Source organism: Hoplias malabaricus, chromosome 7 (assembly GCF_029633855.1).
Source record: "Hoplias malabaricus isolate fHopMal1 chromosome 7, fHopMal1.hap1, whole genome shotgun sequence".
NCBI lineage: Eukaryota > Metazoa > Chordata > Actinopteri > Characiformes > Erythrinidae > Hoplias > Hoplias malabaricus.
In genome coordinates, this window is record NC_089806.1 from 35,113,944 (window position 1) to 35,133,443 (window position 19,500).

Below are 19,500 nucleotides of genomic sequence, written 5' to 3' on the forward strand. Positions count from 1 at the left end.
TTTACAGCACTGCTTTACACTCTGGGATCAATATCTATCTATCTATCTATCTATCTATCTATCTATCTCCATTCCGGGTGATTGTCTGTGAGGAGTTTAGAGTGTTCTCCCTGTGTCTGCGTGGGTTTCCTCCCACGGTCCAAAAGCACACATTGGAAGGTAAAATGGATACTTAATAATGTTGTTAGGCATGAGTGTGTGAGTGAGTGTCTGTCATCCTGCAAAGGACTGGAGCACCCCTCCAGTATGGGTTCCCACCTTGCGCTCCGGATTTATTGCAACCCTCAACTGGATAAGTCCATCCATTATCTGTAACCGCTTATCCAATTTAGGGTCACAGGGGGTCCAGAGCCTGGAATCATTAGGCGCAAGGCGGGAATACACCCTGGAGGGGGCGCCAGTCCTTCACAGGGCAACACAGACACACACACATTCACTCACACACTCACACCTACGGACACGTTTGAGTCACCAATCCACCTGCAATGTGTGTTTTTGGACTGTGGGAGGAAACCGGAGCACCCGGAGGAAACCCACGCGGACACTGGGAGAACACACCAACTCCTCACAGACAGTCACCTGGAGCGGGAATCGAACCCACAACCTCCAGGCCCCTGGAGCTGTGTGACTGCGACACTACCTGCTGCGCCACCGTGCACAAATTGTGCATATGTCTCTGTAAGTCATAAAATAATAGTTTTTTTTATAAATAAAGTTTACCATCAACTGTGGCCCTGAATGGATTAAGTGGAAAAGATTATGATGATGATGATGATGATGATGAGTTTACAACCAGGGAAGTGGTAGAATAGTTAAAAAAAAACCATAAACAAGAAAACATGCAAAAGTATATGTATTTAGGTAAAATATCAGGAGAGATATTTGGTCTTTGAAATGAGGGAGGTGTTTTTACATGAGAACTGATGAGGGTGTGGCTCACAGATGTCTAATAACGATGATTGCCTTGTCTCATTTACCTCCATTGTTGACATTGTCTATATCCTGATGAATTTAGAATGATCAAAGGCAATACTCTGTACTCTTAACAAAGTTAACTGTCAGGGCCATTGTGACCACTCTAGAGTCTAGAAAGGTGTTGATGAAACCTTCATGGCTCTTACAATGTACTTTGATAAATTCAGTAGCATTTATTTAAAATGATGAATGATGTGTAAAAATCATTCTTTTCTATCTGAGCTCTTGTCGTTAAATCTTCGTCTTCCTTAATAAAAAGTCATTAAATAAAGCCCTTTCCAATCATTTTACCAAACATTTCTTTGCTTGATGCAGGTAAATGATTTGACACTTTTAAAGCACATTCACATCTTTTCAACAACCACTGGATACATCTCCGTACATGGTTGTTACAAAGAAACAAGAAACCCAGCCTCAATTAGGTTTTAAACAGTTGTTACCAGCTGAACCACATTAACCACTAATTATCCAAGATGCTTTACTTTGTGTTTATTTAAATCCAAACATCAAATATTTTAGGACCAGATTTTAAAAAGCAGAACCTAATGGCATTCTTAAAAATGATTTTAATGGATCCTGGCTTGGACTCCAACCTCAATTTGATGTAGAATCTTTACATTTTGTGGATGCCCTTTAAACTCTACCTAGTTCCATAAACCATCAGAAAGTCTATAAGTTGTTAGTAAACAAAAAAGATTTTTCTAATGCAACACACCTGTTTAGATGAGTCCGGGAGTGGGAATTACTAGTCTAAAATGATGCTGTCTATTTTACCAGATTTAGAAAGTAGTCTAGAAAAGCTCTAATCCTAAATTGAGGGACCAGAAGTGGGCAAAACACAGAGAAACTCTATTGAACTTGTACTTGACAGACTGGTCTTAAATGGTGAGTGCCAGGACAGGGTCTAAAATATGGGTAGTTGGATTTGGAAAAACTGGGCTAATACAATGGACTAGGAACAGCCAGTTTTAAAACTTAGCTTAAAATAGGTAGACCAGTACAGAGAAAAGCCTGGTCTAAAGTAAGGATTCCAGGTTATTGCTGGTCTGAATTAAGCTCCGAATAAAATGTCAGCTATTAAAATATATATATAAAAAAAGCTGTACGTTGAAATGTGAACTAAAATGACACCCTTCGTTTCAAATACATGTAAAACATTTTATTTCCCACACATTCCTTGTGCTTATAACCAAACAACAGCTCATAAGAGAGCATTAGAGAGTGATTACAGCAGTCGACTGGCAGACTATTCTAAATCACGGGATAAAGTGGCCGTATTACACAAATAGCCATGGGCACGAGAGCTTAGCCGCCCAGCTGTGATCCCTTCCTGTACTGATGTTGTATTTTCGTAACGGAATTCGAAGTAGTAGAGCTATAGCAGAGTCAAACACCGGCGAAATGAGGACTCGTGTGAAAAGAGGAGGGCTCGGTGTTTAAGGTGGAAGTTCGCAAGTGTCCGCCCATTTAAATCTAGGATGAACCGGAGCCAACATTTACAACGGTCGTGGACAGTTCAGCCAACGGCTCCTAAACTTCCTTCACAGTCAGAATGAGCGTCGAGAGACTGTTTGACGAGCTCGGACACTTCAAAAAGTGAGTTCTTCTAATATTACTGTTTGTAGAAGAGTGAAATAGGAAACTTTTGTCTGAAAAGAGGATATAATATAGGTCAGCAAGGTCTGCCCCCTCGTCAGTTATTAAAAACACCGAGCTCTGCTTACAGTCACCTGCCAAATGATTGTCTGGAAAGACTTTTATTTTTATTTCTTTAACGGTTCCACTGGTAAATTAATACGTGCAGTGTCTTTCACTCTTTCAGTTTTAATGTGGTATATTTACCATTTTTTACCGTTCTAATAGAAATTAAATTATTAATTAATTAATGTTAAATTAACTCTTTAACAGTGGGTTATTTACTCTTTCATTGTACAGTAAATATTAAAAATATCACTTTCTCACTGGTGTATTAACAGTATATATTTCTTATTCACACGTTCATCACTGAATTAATTGTTTAATTTATCCTTTTTACAAGAGCAGAAAACCGTTTGGTTTAGTATACAGTAATCAATATTCAGGGCTCTTACAGTGTTAAGTGATGAATTTTGATGTACAGTGGCAGTATTTTATTAACTTTTTTAAATGAAAGGCTAAATTTTTTTTTATTGATTTGCATTACCCACAATTTCAGAGCTTTATTCATTCAATTATTAAACATCATGGTTCACTGTTTCATTCATTCAGCATTTATTACAGTGTCTCCTTCAGTGCTGATTAAAGAAACGTAGCTGCTTTTTTTCTTTTTCAGTTTTAAATTATTTTTACATCTTAACACTTGAGCAGACACATGCAGTTTCACTGTTTGTTTTCGGAAATAAAATGTTCCTCAGTGACACAAGATGTAACAAGAAAACTCACATTTTTCCTCTTGCCATCCACTGAAACAGGTCCCTTTAACCACTTAAACTGTAACGGAGGGTCCAAACTTCAATTCCTCTCTTGTAATTGCAAAGTAGAAAGCAAGTTTTGAATTAACACAAGTAAATATGTCAAGAATTGTGTTGTGTAACACATTTTGTTTATGAGCAACCACTTGCTAAACTTGAAATATAAGCCTTGTTATCACTGTTCTTACCTCACACAGTAATTTCACTGTAATTACAGAATAATTTATAGTAGATACTTATAGTATGGTGACCCGAAGATTAAGTTGTTAAGGGTTTTCACACCAAGACACTGAGGCGAATGTTTGCAGATATGCAGTTTACAGGGCTGTTTGATGCTAGAGGTAATTGAGAATCACTTAGTTCCTGTTTCACTAGGGGGCTTTCAAATATGTTTTTTAAGACATGAATTTGACAGAAAATCAATAGTTATTTAACTATATTTTTAACTGTGAATTGTTTTTAAATATTTGTGTTTATTTTAGGATTAATTTTTTCTTTATCTCTTTTTTTTTGTTAAATGCAATATAAACAAGAATGTATTATTTGTAAGTTCTCTTGAAGTAAAAAGAAAACATTTACAATGTTCCGGTTGACTAACTTAATTGTTTTTAATAAATATAAACAAATGTAGGGGTGGCACGGTGTTGCAGCAGGTAGTGTCGCAGTCACACAGCTCCAGGGACCTCGAGGTTGTGGGTTCAAGTCTGGTTGACTGTCTGTAAGGAGTTTGGTGTGTTCTCCCTGTGTTCACATGGGCTTCCTCCGGGTGTTCCTGTGTCTTCCCACAGTACAAATACATGTTGGCAGGTGGATTGGTGACTCAAAAGTGTCCGTGTGTGTGTGTGTGTGTTGCCCTGTGAAGAACTAGCGCCCCCTGAGGGTGTGTTCTTGTCTTGCGCCCAGTGATTCTGGGAAGGTTCCATGACCCTGAACTGGATAAGTGTTTACAGACAATGAATGAAACAAATTAAGGTTATGATGCTGGCAACACATTCAAAAAAGTACGGAACAGTGACAAAGTAAGAGTGAAAGTTTGTGTTAATTTTTTTAACATTTTGCTATAAGAAGATGAAAATGTAAGGCATGAAAGGAGCATCCACCTAATCTTTGCAAGTAAAGATGTGCCCCCCCCCACCCCCCAAGCTGTGTTCCCGCCTTGCGCCCAGTGTTTCCAGGTGAGCTCCGGACCCACTGTGACCCTGAACTGGACAAGCGGTTATACACAATGAATGAATGAATGAATGAATGAATGTTAAATTAAGCCAATTAATAGAATGTGGGCACAAATTGCATAAACACACATTATTCAATATCTACTTTTGTAAACTTATTTTCACTTAGACTATCATCAAAATAAATATTGATTCAAGATGTCTAGACTTCTGCTTTTGAATGTGTTCTTTTTTTAATTTAGTCTCTTGGGGCTCCCTGATAACACATATACCCCTCTCCCAGGTTCCAGGTATGTCTGTACTTCGCTGCTGTCTTCCAAGCCACGTCTTGTGGGATACACTACTTAGCCTCTGTGTTCCTGGTAGAGACGCCGAAATTTCTCTGTGAGGCACCATGGAATGTGACGAATGTCTTATATGGGAATCATTCCGGAACCTCTCTGGAGGACGTCTGGTCTGTTTACAAACCTGGGAATGGTGCAGTGGTGGTGCAGACTGTAAACGGAGAGCAGTGGGAGCTCAGTCCCTGTCGCAGGGTGATGCGACACGACCCAGTGGACCTCCTCTATGAGTTCCAAGGCAACAGGTCTGTGGAGTCATGCAGCCAATATGTGTTTGACCACAGCCAGGTGCAGCAGAACATCGTAACGGACTGGAATCTGGTCTGTGAGAAGGAATGGCTGGCCAAGCTTGCACAGCCGTCTTTTATGCTGGGGGTCCTGATCGGGGCATTGGTGTTTGGAGACATAGCTGACAGGTATGTTCGGCATATTTGGGACCAAAATAGAAGTCTGCGACTGTTGACACTGCTGCGTGTATGTATACGTATGATTATATATTTGCAAGACTATGTAAATGCGTACTCTATCCCGGTCAGTGGGTCTGCACATGTACTGCAGCAGCTTATTAGGGTCATGCACTTAAGGACTCTGCACCACAGTCACAACAAACACATAAGTCATTGATTTTACTACAGTTAAAGGGGAATGCTACTGATGTAAACAGTGGCTATGAACGGATGTAACCAGCTTGGGTTTTTACAGGGGAGGTGAAAGGAAGAATAGGTCTTTAGTTACTATGAAAATGACCACTGAACTTACACATCTTCTGAGGTTTTTTTGTAATATTGATAAAAGTAAAACAACTGAAATATGATAATAAATACTTTTATTTTAACTGATACTTCACCGCTACCAAGAAACTTGCCTCAGTAAACAAGGGAGAAACTTTGAACATTGAAAAGTAAATAAAACATCAGACCACAAATAATAACTGTCTGAACTACTAAATATCACATGCACTCATGTCCAGTAATTATCTGATCAATAATAGATGATTAATAGATGATGATTTCAAATCTATTTTGAAAGTACTGTCTATATGCTAAGAAATATAACTCCAGTATTCCATTAAAATTGTATATGTAATACGTTACAAACACTTTTAACATCAGATTTTAGAATCTAGTACAGGTTTTAGGGTTTTTCTTAGCTGAGTTGTAACAAAGGCAGATCTGAATGTAACTAAACTTATACACAGTACAAAGTATGATTCATTACAAACTTTTCTGTCTTACTCTAGGGTTGGCAGACGGCCCGTTCTTATGGTCACCAGCTTGTGCCAGTTTGTGTTTGGCATCACTGTAGCATTTACCGGAAACTACTACCTTTTTGTAGCGATGCGTTTCCTGCTAGCCATGGTAAGTATGATATTAAAAGCCTACCTGCTCTTCAATAGAGAACTAGAGCATTAAAGTGTGTTAGCCTTGTTCTAATGTTGTTTGGATGCTTTTTAGTCATTCCATTATTATGCTCCCGCCATTTCACTATAATTTGGTGTAGTAAAGGGTGCACGAGTTTAAGAGTAGACTACTGAGAAAAAAGAGACTATTAATTTGTTTTTTTGAAGTACACAGAAGCAAATACACAAAAACAAAGACTGTCCAGTAGGGATGTGCGGATCGATGCCTAAATATCGATACTTTAGATCCTTGGGTTTACTTTTATGAATCAATTCTGGCCCCAGAACACTGAAAACCCCCCCTCACACACACACGCCCATGATTATAACTGTGGGGGAGTGACTCAAACCTTTTCAGTAGAGGTGGGCGATACCGGGAATTTTGGTATCAATGCAATACCAAGTAAATACAGAGCCAGTATCCCCAATATCGAACTTTTTACACGAGTATTGTATATTATCGATATTTGGATCGATCCGCCCACCTCTACTTTTCAGACACAGTTTGTGTGTAGGTTTCCTGTAATTCTTCAAACAGTATTCATAAATATATTTTATTGTTAAATAAATATATTTATTGTGCATTAAGTAAATAAATACAGTAGTTAGTACAAAAATACTCTTTAAACCTTTTATGTGCACTTTCTGAATCAGATGTAAAACTGTATTGAAATCAGCAACTCTAAAGTGCACCTGTTGTTTACATGGACCTTCAGTGTCACATAAACAACTTGTGAAATCCTCATAAACACACTTTACAAATGAATGGGAGCAATCGTCCTAAATGGCCAGAGAGGTCAAGACCTTGTAGCCAGCACTAAATTGTTGAATAAAAATGAACTCTCTTTGAACTTGAATTAATATTTAATTCTAAATAAATATTTGGTCATAGTTAAATATGTAAAGATGTTTCATTTATGTACTTTATGATGCTGTAGTGATCATATAGCAGCTCAAGTGGGTGGAAAGTTTTGGTGTCTAATTAGTTTAACTCTGAATGGAATGCTTACAGGAGTTACTTGTTCTTTATCTGTTCATAGACTGTTACATTGTTCGTCTGTTCATACACAGGCATATACACACACACACACACACACACACACACACACACACACACACACAAACACAGAGAGAGAGAGCAAAGAGACACAGTCTAAGCGTTGCTCTGTTTCACCGCTTATGAACCGGCTGTTTCATTAAACAGATTCCATACTATGGACTTTGCCAAGAGCTGCCTGAATATAACTTACACCAGTGCCACTGTTTGTGTCTGTGTGGGTGTGCATGTGTGTTTGTGTGTGTGTGTGTGTGTGTGTGTGTGTGTGTGTGTGTGTGTTTGTGTGTATTTTGTATGTAGTCACTCAAAAAACATAACCCATAACAATGTATTAATTACCGCTGTCAAAGTGTAATGGAATTACTTTACTAATTACTTCATTAAACATGTAATCTGCTCTTTATGTGTCTAAGACCCAAACACAGACAGATGTACTGATTAAACTGATAAACAACTGATGGTGTTTAAAACTGAGAAACAAAGGAATGTCCATAAAAAAAATTTGCAGATGATTTATGTATGGTTTACAGTTTCTGAATGAAAATCTTGTCAGGCCTGTGTCAGAGAGGTTCAGACTTTATGTATTTTGTACAGGAGTACATGGAAATATGTATTTAACCCATCCATGGCTGTAAACACACATTCACTGAGCAGTGAGCAGCAACCCTTGGTGCCCAGGGATCATCTTGGGGTTTAGGTGCCTTACTCAAGGGCACTTCAGCTATGAATGGTTGTAGGGATAGAACCAGTAACCTGGCGGCACCACGCCGGTGTCTCTAACCATTATGCCACAGCTGCCATAGATTTTGCGCCCAACGTGGGGCGCGTAAGACCCCGAGATTATGAGTCTCATATTCTGCTGACTGAACTAGATGTGGTCTACCAACTGAGCTAGCTGAAGCACACACATATTATGTACCAGACATGTTTGAAATGCATTATCTTCTTCTTATTTTTTAAACTTCTTACTACTCCCTCTTGTTCATCCCTTTTTCCCTCTTTCTGATCTCTCTCTTTTGGTAGGTATCAAGTGGTTATTTGGTGGTGGTCTTTGTTTATGTTACGGAGTTTACTGGGAATAAGGTGCGTACCTGGACCTCCATGCATGTACATGCTGCCTTTGCGGTGGGCATCATGATAGTGGCTCTGGTGGGATATCTGGTGCGAGTCTGGTGGCTCTATCAGATTATCCTGACCCTCAGCACCAGCCCATTCCTGCTCTACTGCTGGAAGTTCCCTGAGACACCCTTCTATCTGATCGCTAAAGGACGCCACCAGGAAGCACAGGAGCTGCTGGACACCATGGCAAAATGTAATGGCCTAGAACCCAAACTTAAGGTAGAACTGCTTTTATAGAATCTACACTCATTCTGATGGCTTTCCTTAGCTTAATGATAATGAAAGTGTTATTAGCATTTACATTTAATGTTAAAAACATGTAGGACTATATCTTAAGAAAAATACTGCCAAATGAGAATCTAACAAATCTATTTCTTAAACTGCCAGGCACTAGGCTTTACGATATGCTGAAACATTTTCAGACATATATTGCAACTGAAATTTACATTAGAATTTCTTTTAGAAATTAATAATCAAAACCTTTAGGCCTAAAAATGTTTATGGCTTATTTACTTTATGGGGGTTAAGGGGCTATGGATCCTCTGACCTAAGCACTACTGATAATGTGTGCAGGTAGGAGTTACTGGTACTCTTGTAAGCAGAGGTCAAGTCCCTGACGTGGACAGGTGCCCCTGACAGTGTGTTTTCACATCCCAGCTATGTTGATTCTGTGGTGGATTGAATTATTTACTCTCACTTTGTTTATCATGGAAATTTTGTCTAAAAGTGTGTAGATTGGACTTATAATAGGTAAATTCTACTTAAATTGTGACACAGACCTTAAATTGTGAATGTACACTTAATGATATAATCTTAATATCACCATGCCCATTGCCAGATATTGTGTAAAAGGGTATAAAGTGCTCCAGCACTGGACTTTGGGGAAGTGTATCCAAAATTTTTTGGATTTAATTTAGCTCTGTTTACAATTTTATGGGATGAGTTGGAGTGGCCTCTCTCATCCAAAAATAATAATCTAATTCCTTGACATTACTTATACTGTTGTTGCTGAATGCCTTCAAATTCTCTCAGAAATATTCGAAAACTTTCCAAAATAGTAGAAGCAGTTACTGCAGCAAAAAAAGGACAAACTACACTTTTCCCTTTATTTTAGTATTAATGTAGGATATTAGCTACAGGGACTTGTTTTTTGTTGTTTTTGATGGCTACACAATGTCACTCAAAGCCACATGTCCAGACAGCACTGATGAAACTGAGAGTCGTTGAAAACAGCCAATGCTATCACCTTACCACTGAGAGGTGGTGGGATATCTCACCATCTGTGACCCAACAGCTGAGTTCACTATGGTGTTAATGTGACTAGGCAGCATAGCATAGCATAGACCTGTTGAAGTATGGCTCAGCTGTTTGAATTTTGAGTAACTCTTTTGAGTGTGTGATTATGCCATAAAAGCACTTTCAGTTTTGACCCTGAATTTTCATTTTGGCCAAAGTTTAAATTTAGAAAACAAATATGTGTTAAACTGAAATGTAAAAACACATACAATACATTCAGGCATCTACTGTTTATTAGAACTGTCTGTCTCACCTTAAATTATGCAGCAGTTACATTCTCGCGCTTAAGCTTCAAATCAATTTCTAACAAACATGATCTTAAGTGTTGTACATCTTGATCCTCAGTATACTATCCCTGAGACAGTACTTAGTAATCTCTTGTGTGATATGTTCCTTACTGAAACAATAGAATCAACTTTCTATGGCTCCAAGTCTGCACTGGGTGCCACAGGGAAATAAAGGGGGGGGGGGGCATGTTTAATTCTAAAAAAAAAAAAATTACTGGAGCATCCATGAACTGTTTATCATAATTGGTAAAGTCTAAAACGTATGAAACATTTTAAAATCTATTTTAACTATGCAAAACATATTGGAGGAAAAAGCTTGATTTACTCATTGCCTTATTATGAAAATGGTTCTGTACAGCTAGTGCTGCATTTGAATGCAGCTTTTCAGTAGAATTTATGATGATAATGGACAAATTCAGAGAGACAAATCCTTGGCTAAAATACCATAGACAGTGTATTAAAGTGCGGATGTGAAAATACTTACTTGACTGACTGTAGAACATGCAGTATAGTGTTCCCCAAGGCTCTGTTGTAGGGCCATTTCTTTACATTTCCAGGACTTTTAATTTGTAAATACGTTGGCTGTTTTTGGCTAGCATGTTTATGCTGACAAAAAGCTCTGAATATTTATACTAATGTAATATAATGCGCAATTGTCTGTAATTGTACAATGTACAATGAAATGTGTCTTCCCCATTTAACCCATCAGTGGCAGTGAACATACACACAAACATTAGTGCTCTAGGGTCTGTGAACACACACCCAGAGCAGCGGGCAGCAAACTTTTGCAGTGCTTTTTCTTTGATGGAACTCATAGCAAATTCAGTGACACATAAATTATTTTCCTTTGCTGTTTTTATACCACTTCATTTTTAGTTTTTTTTTTTTTTTTTTTTTTTTTTAATAAAATTAAATAATTGTCATTTATATTACTATGCAACAGTTAAAATAAAATGACAAAAGTGTGGGACAATGTTCAAATTATGAATTACAGTTATACATTACACAACAATGCTTTATTCTGGTCTTATTAATTTCACGCTGTCTGCTTTTTAAATCCTTTATTGAATACCAGCTCTTGTTCATGGCATTTATAGTCCTAACTCTTTCATAGTACGCCAGGCTTCTGAAGCATTACAACCTGTTCAGCCCTCTTCACTTAGGTGAGACAGGCTCTCTACAGACTCAAAGGATCATATACAGTTCAGCTGGTGGAAGATTGTTTTCTTCTATATCTCTCAAACTCTTAAATTACATTCCTCTGAAGATTATACTCTTTGTGAAATAGGTATCAGACTTGTTGGAGGACAGTGGAAATATTTTGATGAAGAATGGACAGAAGGATGAAAACAAGCTGGTGGCAACAGAGAAGAAGCTGAGTGTCCTGGACATGATTGGTAGCTGGAAAATGGCTGGGCGTAGTGCCACATGTTGGGCAATCTGGTTTATTGGGTCCCTGGGCTACTATGTCTTTAGCCTGGGCTCTGTAAACTTGGGAGGAAACCAGTACGTTAACCTCTTCTTGGCCGGTAAGAAGTATGAATGTGTTTGTGTGCATGTGTCCTTAGTACCTATCATGATATATGATATGATATGCTTTAATGACCCCAGAGCTTACAAAAATTCACCAATCAACCATTATGACCACCTCCATGTTTCTACACTCTCCACCTTAGGTAGTCCACCTATTTCTCAGGACCACCACAGAACAGTTATGGTTTGGATGGCGGATCATTCCCAGTGCTGCAATGACACTGACATGGTGGTTTTGTGTTGGTGCAAAGGGATCAGACAAAGCAGTGCTGCTGGAGTTTTTAAACACCTCAGTGTCACAGCTTGACTGAAAATGGTTCACCAACCACAAATATCCAGCAAAAAGCATTCAGTGCAACACACAGTAACACACCACCACCATGCCAATGTCACTGCAGAGCTGAGAATGTTCCACCACCCAAAATGGATGAACTGCAGTCTGTAATTGTAGAACTAAAAATGCTCCTGTCTGGACATTGGAGCTGAGAGAATGGACCGTGAGTGTACAAACAAGGAGGTGGTCATAACGTTAGAGTTGATTGGTGTATGTAGTAAATCGTAACACTGCCAGGGTGTTAAAACTCGCCCCCTGGAAAGTTTAGAGCTTGCAGTGTGTTATAAGCTCCCAGAGCTAACTGAACAAAGTTTAAGTGCCCCACATGAGCTCCTGAAGCTTGCATAGCAAAGTTAAAGCACCATCCAAAGCATGTACACTAAGTTAAGATTGTGGTTTGACTGACTGTTGGCAGGTGCTGTGGAGTTGCCCTCATACCTGATTGGCTGCTTTATGATGGACCGGGTGGGCAGGAAAAGGACCTGTGCTCCAGCACTGCTGCTGAGTGGAGTAGCCTGCATGCTCATAATCGCAGTGCCTCAGGTAAAAATGTTGTGTCTGTCTGTATGTATTTAGTAAGATCAGCATTTCCATACATGGTACAGATCCCTCCACAATTATTAAACACCCCTGGTATATATGAATAAAAGGGACTTTTAAAAACTTAATTTATTACTTAAGCTTTGGAGATTTTAATCAAAATATTTACCAAAATCTATCTCTTATATGTGGATATGCAAAAAAAACTTCAAATCTTTTATATTGTTCAAATTTGTTGGCATTCTTAGAAATTGTATTTTAAATAATAAATCATTATAATTGAGCCTTGATAACAAAGATCCTTATATCAGGCATTTCACTGGTTGTCCAGTGGAGATTTTCAGTTTTTAGTGTGAACATACATTTCACTTGAAAAATACAGCCTAACATGCTTAATTGTTGACTTTATTTTATATCGAGGGCATTTTAGGCTTTACAAAAAAAATCAATGGTTTCCTCCTTGCATGAGTTCAATTAGTGAATTCATTCATTCATTCATTCATTCATTATCTGTAAGCGCTTATCCAGTTCAGGGTCGCAGTGGGTCCAGAGCCTACCTGGAATCATTGGGCACAAGGTGGGAACACACCCTGGAGGGGGCGCCAGTGAGCTGTTTGACTGTGACACTACCTGCTGAGCCACTGTGCCGCCCTGAAACAAATAATAAAAAACAAACAAACAAAAAAAAACCCTCATAAACCCATGTAAATATACAGCCTCAATGACCTTATATATGCACTTGTGGTTAAAAAGCATCAAATCCTCACAGAAACATTTCATCCTGTAACTTAAATCCTTTCTCAAGAGTAAAAGCAGTATCTCCTTTTAAAGAGTACAAACCCCCAGTTGCTACCCACCTTTTCAGAGGAAGTGCTTGCTGAAGATGTCCACAAGCATTTGGAAATATAATAAATGAAAATATAACAGTGGATATTAATTATACAATTTAAACCATTTCTTTAAACTAGATGTTTTTATTTACAATATCTCTATGATTACTGTAAAATTCCTCAGCCTGAGTGTGCGTATATGTCTGCATGTGTATTTGTGTGTTTCTGTGCTAGGCTTGAGCTTGAGCACTCTGTAGTTATGTATATTTTCATTGGAAACAACATCCCAAATAGAGAAGAACTTTGTCATCTCACACCCTTATGTAAAGGCACAAAGGATATTAGGTAAACAAAAGTACACAAAAAAAAACAACAACAACCAACGTGGTCTGCAAGAGAGAAAGTATCGGATACTTGTCCAGGAACTTGTCCATGACCGGTCGGGTGTGTTTACTTAACATGTTTCTCTGTTCCCAGTCAGGACACTAAGCATTTCCAAATCACTTGAATCCTAAGAAATGTTTGAACGAATCACATACCCTTTCATTGATGATTATAAGAATTATTAACAGATAGTTCTGGTGAAATGAATGAATGAGTAATTTGGATAAATAGCTTATTTAAGCCAATATCTAATTTTTAAAAAAATTCTGAAATTTGCCTGTTCGAGCTCGTCCACCTGCATATTGTTGCTGTCCCATACAGTCCTTTCGGGAACATCTACCTTTTATGCATATTGTCCATTTTATCAGCTCCACTGACCATAAAGGAACACTTTGTAGGTCCCAGCAAGTTCATATTTTACACACACTCAGTGGAGCAATGTCAGTGCAACCATTGTCTCAGTTAACATAAGGTAGTGTCGCAGTCACACAGCTCCAGGGACCTGGAGGTTGTGGGTTCAATCCCGCTCCGGGTGACTGTCTGTGAGGAGTGTGGTGTGTTCTCCCTGTGTCTGCATGGGTTTCCTCCGGGTGCTCCAGTTTCCTCCCACGGTCCAAAAACACACATTGGTAGATGGATTGGTGACTCAAAAGTGTCCATAGGTGTGAGTGTTTATGTGTGTGTTTGTGTCGCCCTGTGAAGGACTGGCTCCCCCTCCAAGGTGTATTCCTGCCTTGCGCCCAGTGATTCCGGGTAGGCGGTTGAAAATGCATACTCACTGTCCAAAGCAGTAGGTTACTCCAGTGCTTAGTCAGTCATGCCAACACTTTAAATAGCACTGGCACAAGTTGTATACTAGCTGTCTGGCCCAATGTCGATTGTACCCACATGAGAGGCATAAAGGGGTGTCCTAATTTTGTCTTTACTCACATTACAATATGTCTTCTCTAACATGCCAACATGGTTCAGAATAAATAAAAGAAAATCACATTTTACCATAGATATGCATGTGATATGTATTGTGTTTGTTCAAGGGTTCTGAAAAAAACAAAAAATAAAAAACTAATATATTCCACAAAACCAAGCCTTGTGGCATACCAAATTGCACTTATGCACATTTGGATGACTCCCCATTGCTTGTTAAGTGTTCACTTTCATCGTGAACATTATTGAGGGATCTATTTAAGATATTCACCAAGTCCCTTGCTCAGCAAAGTCGTCCTAATGCTTACACAACAGCTGTGTGCTGAAATGGATTTTATTATTCTCTCTGCCTCTCTTCCCTGCAGGACATTGAGTTCTTGGCTGTCTTCCTCAGTATGACAGGGAAGTTTGCCATTGCTATTGCATTTGGCCTGATTTATTTGTACACATGTGAGTTGTACCCCACAGTTATAAGGTCTGTATGATTACATTTATGTAGACTGTAGAGTGTAAAATACCACATTTAAAGTGCAATATAAAATGGGAATTATTAAATGATTCTTCTCATAATTTTACTTGGCAGGTCTTTAGCAGTGGGCAGTGGTAGCATGATGTGTCGTGTCGGGAGTGTGGTGGCCCCTTTCTGTGTCTACCTTGGTGACATATGGACTAACCTGCCTCAGGTAACCTTACTTAAGAAAGTTTAGAACCTGCACTGTATATTAACTTTGATGTAAATGATTTATTCCTGTAATATGATGTCTGGTGGTGGCACAACAGTTAGTATTGCTGCCACACAGCACCAGGGTCCTCGGGTTGTGGGTTCAAATGCATATCAAATTTTCTTGTGTGTGTGTGTGTGTGTCACCGTGACCCTGAAATGGAGAAGCGGAAAAGAAGATGATGATGATGATGTGTGTGTGTGTATGTGTGTGTGTGTGTGTGTGTGTGTGTTCCTTAAATACTGGTACAACCCCCAGTTGTTGTAAGTTATATAGTGCCATTTTCTTGTTTTTACTATACAGCACTATTTCCTGAATTTGTTTCTCTTCTTTGTGGTGCAGCTTATTGTGGGAATCCTAGCCTTCATTATTGGAGTTCTGACCTTGTTCCTGCCAGAGACGCTAGGGGAACCCCTCACCTCCACTCTGGAGGAGGCAGAGGCTCTGGGTACCAAACCCAGAAAGAAGAAGACAAGAGAGGACAAAATACAGATGAATATGACAGACAGCAAAGCCTGAGCCACTGAGGTACACTGAAGCAATATAGAAAACGCTCTTCAGTCACCCACCAGGAGCTTATGTAGGGTGCTCCTACCATGTAAGAACTTGCTTTAGTTCCAATATTAAAGTTCCATTTTCTTCTGGAGAACTCTACACCAATTCAGGAATAAAGCTGGAAATCAAAGAAAGCATTAATGAAGAAATCAACTTCGCAAAATTAGGAAAACAGCTGCGTTTGAGCTCATTAATGTCTTGAACATGTGCTAAGACATGAACCACTAAATCAAAAACTTGGAGGTCAGTCTTGATGGCAGACCTTTGTATGCTGGCAATATTTGCTTTTTAAGAAAACTCTTAATTAAATTAACTGCAATTTTATAGTTGAAACATACATATGTCCGAAGGTTTGTTGACACCAGCTCATACAAAATGTGTATTTAAAATTAAAAGGAATAATAGAGAGTGACAGTTTCTGCTCTTTTTGAATGTATACTAAAGGTTGGAACATTGACGTTAGAATTTCATGGCGTTCAGCTACAGCACCATGACTGAGGTCAAGTACTGAAGATGGATGAGTAGTTCTGGATCACATAAGACACTCCAGCTCATTATGAAGGTATTGGAGGGTGCTTCATCTCTCATAAGAACATAGTTCTACTGCTCCTCAGTACGTTTTTCATTTTGGGGTGGACGTTATACTAGCTAGCTGATGATTGGCAGTAAGCAGGGTGTCCTATGCTCAAGTGTGACACCTCAAATACTGAGTGTCAGCAAACCTTTGGCTGTAAGAGTGGATGTGATTTAAAAATTTGTGGTTGATGGGGGATTGTAAGCTGCTTTATTATTACTTTTGTTTGTTTTTTAATTTGTGTTCTTGAAATGGCTGTCATTTGTATTGAAGTCCCCCTCTGGTCATCAATTAAACCCTTAAAACTCAAACCCGTTCATCAATTTTTCAAGAGAAATATTGCCCTTTAGTCCCATAAGTGGCACAGTACTGGCCCCTTCCCCTTCTGTTCAGTAGATCCACTAGTGTGTAATACTCACACACGCACCATATACACTCAAAGTACTAGGGCATGTAGAAAGTATTAACAAAAGACTGCTCCTTTTCAAAATGTAATCACTTTTTTATTTATTTTGCTTTATGGGTTCTTAAAAATGTTGGCCCTATTTTGACGCAATACTTACCCTGTCAATTTTTTTTAAATAGTGAACCTTAGTTTGACATATCTACACCTGGACTCACTTCTGACCTTTTCACCTTAGCATCAAGCTAATAAAAAAGAAACTGCCCCCAAAACAAAAATAGACGGGATTGGTTCCTTAGGTTCATGACCTCACAAACCCTGGTTGTCAGAATTCACTTCTGTAGACTGTCTTTAGAACACTGCAGTTTAAATTTGGAAATGGTCAGCCATGGCCTTGACTGCTTATTTCACTCAGGGTATGTTTAAATAACACATGGGCATGTTAAACAACAACAACAATAGATTATCAATAGAGGGGATCTTTAAGAACTGAGACCTGTAGGAAGATGTGTTTATAATGTGAACGGTAAAAAGTTTTTATTTTATTTTATTATTTTTAAGGCATTTTTATATGATTATAATCTCACACTGTGAATACTAATCTAAACCATTTTGCGGTGCTTTTGTGTACTGTCACTGTATTTTTTTGTATTTCTTTTGTTATTTGTTGTATGTCTATGCCTATGAAAGAATGATAGATCAATAAGATTTCTCCAATGTCCCCAGAAAAATGGACCTAAATTTTAAACAGTAATTTACCGTCATTTAATGTTGAGATTGGCTTTATTTGCTCACTTTTAGGCTTCTAGAAACACCAGCATTGTAATTTTTTACCTTCCAGTTTATTTCACTGAATTAAAAGCCAGTAGACACAACGTTATTGAAGTCTATGCCGCATTCAACTTGTTCAGAACCTGGTTTAAGAACACATTCCACATTTACAAGTAGGAATTCCCAGTTGAGGGGATGTATTTTTTTCGTAGTCAGATCTGCATTATTCCTTGTTTATTTGATTATTTCTGAGAAGCTAAAAAAATCTGTAAATTACATATATCCATATATGTAACTTATCTGTAACCTGTATGCAAACTTATTTTAAATGGGCCATTTTTAAAAAAGGGATGTATATATTGCCATATCAATATACAAAAATAAATGGGTAACACATATTTAACAATCTATAAAAGAACTTCTTTTTATTATTACCAAAATATTGTTCTTCTCATGTCTTTTTGTAAAATGCAATAAATATCCATTCATTCGTTCGTTCATTCATTCATTCATTATCTGTAAGCGCTTATCCAGTTCAGGGTCACGGTGGGTCCAGAGCCTACCTGGAATCATTGGGCGCAAGGCAGGAATACACCCTGGAGGGGGCACCAGTCCTTCACAGGGCAACACACACTCACTCACACCTACGGACACTTTTGAGTCGCCAGTCCACCTACCAACATGTGTTTTTGGACCGTGGGAGGAAACCGGAGCACCCGGAGTAAACCGACGCAGACACAGGGAGAACACACCAAACTCCACACCCACAAGAAATTGTGATGTTACAGTAATTGATATAGCACCATGAGCTTGGAAGTAATTAAAAAAATTAAAGAAAATGTCTCTGATTGTGGGGAAATGCTATTCTCTGGTTTGTTTACATTCAGAAGCTCTTCGTTTTTAATGTGGAACAGTGTGTTTGAGGAAAAACAACAATCGATTGTTGTACATGGCCGAAGTTTAACTTGTTTAAAAAGTTTTTAATTCACTGTTTAAATTACCACAGAATCTCATTTATAACTGAGCTGTTTAGTTTTGTTACACTTTCAGCCTGTGTTTACTTTTATGCAGTGAGCCGTCTCCTGAATTTGGAGATATTTCCACCTTAAGTAATCTGAAGCAGCAAAAATAAATCAATATTGCCCACTAATGGAGTAGGAATAGAGCAGTTTCCTCATCTTGGTTTGTGCTTTTGAACATTTGGAGTTCTCTCCATTGTCTAAAATCTCCAGATACCTTTTCACTGTCATGAGCAGAGAGAGGAAGCCTAGCCTACCGGACTGAGGCACTTTTTTGTGTGTTTTAGCCAACTACGGTCATATGCTATATGTTACTGCAATATGTTCCTAAATAAACTATTGTACTTTTACTTAAAAGTAAAGTAATGAGGTTTGAGATTACACTTTTCAGGATGCAATGAGTAAAGGAATCCTATTACACTTTTAGTTTAGTAGTTAAGTGAGTAATCAGTAATGAATTACTTTTTTTGAATAAGTACCCCAACACTGATTAAAGAGCACTTCTTTGCAAATGGATTGCATTCTGTCACAACATTAACTGGGTCATGTACTGATGTTTGTTGATTAGTTCTGAACCTAACTAATGCCGTTCCATGGATGGTAATTTATTACCCAAGAGAAAGCCTTCACAATAAGTGCAGCTTAACATAGCTGAATTAACTGATCATGAGAATTACTTTTGGGACATCTGCTCACTGAATTGCAAAGCACATTTCTAAGATGTTCTGTATAAATGTATCTGCTAAAACAGTAAGTACTAGGCTTTGTGAAATCAGAAGTTCATCACACTTGTAACTGAGGAAACAGTGTTACAT

General features: G+C 38.3%; 1 protein-coding gene across 2 annotated transcripts; it reads left to right on the top strand.

The window, feature by feature from the left end:
* The first annotated feature begins 2,140 nt into the window (after positions 1-2,140).
* Positions 2,141-18,049, top strand: slc22a16 (solute carrier family 22 member 16). 2 transcript variants are annotated; one of them, XM_066677262.1, is made up of 10 exons: positions 2,141-2,571; positions 4,881-5,354; positions 6,179-6,296; positions 8,418-8,732; positions 11,385-11,625; positions 12,379-12,506; positions 15,007-15,116; positions 15,225-15,324; positions 15,706-15,891; positions 16,363-18,049. In XM_066677262.1, exons 1-9 carry the CDS (start codon positions 2,528-2,530, stop codon positions 15,880-15,882), a joined length of 1,707 nt encoding a protein of 568 aa, XP_066533359.1. In that variant the 5' UTR covers positions 2,141-2,527; the 3' UTR covers positions 15,883-15,891; positions 16,363-18,049. The 2 variants fall into 2 exon arrangements, with proteins under 2 accessions (XP_066533359.1, XP_066533358.1); XM_066677261.1 differs by having other exon boundaries at positions 15,706-18,049.
* Positions 18,050-19,500: the final 1,451 nt, after the last annotated feature.

Bases quoted from the DNA above. Each gene is read 5' to 3' on its own strand.
- slc22a16 (XM_066677261.1), top strand. From the start codon at position 2,528: ATGAGCGTCGAGAGACTGTTTGACGAGCTCGGACACTTCAAAAA. The intron at 2,572-4,880 runs GTGAGTTCTTCT...CCCCTCTCCCAG, and splicing joins GAGCTCGGACACTTCAAAAA to GTTCCAGGTATGTCTGTACT. The intron at 15,117-15,224 runs GTCTGTATGATT...TTTACTTGGCAG, and splicing joins TTGTACCCCACAGTTATAAG to GTCTTTAGCAGTGGGCAGTG.